General features: G+C 65.8%; 1 protein-coding gene across 1 annotated transcript in view; it reads right to left on the reverse strand.

Moving 5' to 3' along the window:
- The window catches only part of LOC104538396 (neurexophilin-4-like), a gene marked incomplete at its 5' end in the record, with an annotated part of 746 nt that extends 601 nt beyond the window's left edge, over positions 1-145 (reverse strand). The window contains one exon of the mRNA XM_010181585.1: positions 22-145. Within this exon, the coding sequence (XP_010179887.1) occupies positions 22-145 (124 nt within the window). The remainder of the gene's footprint in view (positions 1-21) is intronic.
- Positions 146-339: the final 194 nt, after the last annotated feature.

Consider the following 339-nt stretch of genomic DNA (forward strand, 5'->3'; position numbering starts at 1 on the left):
CTCGAGGGGGCTCAGCTGCACTCAGCCGCCCGGGGTGGAGTAGTGGGGGCTTCAGGGTGCCATAAGGGACATCCTTGAGGAGGCCAGAGGTGTCCAGCTCCAGGTACCCCAGGGTCTTGGTGATGTGGCCCCCAGCACACACCGTCTGGGGAAGAGAGGGCAGAGACCCCGTGAGCTGTGGCTACTGCCCCAGCTCATCATCCTGCCTGTCCCAATGCACTCTCCCGTGTCCGTGTACCCCTCCAGGACCATGCACCCCCCAGCACCAAGCCCCCCCATCTACCGTGCCCAAGCCAGGCACACACTGCTCCAGCCCCTGCTCATCCCCACCCGTGCCCA

The sequence above is a fragment of the Mesitornis unicolor genome, unplaced genomic scaffold (assembly GCF_000695765.1).
Source record: "Mesitornis unicolor isolate BGI_N332 unplaced genomic scaffold, ASM69576v1 scaffold33903, whole genome shotgun sequence".
Taxonomy (NCBI): domain Eukaryota; kingdom Metazoa; phylum Chordata; class Aves; order Mesitornithiformes; family Mesitornithidae; genus Mesitornis; species Mesitornis unicolor.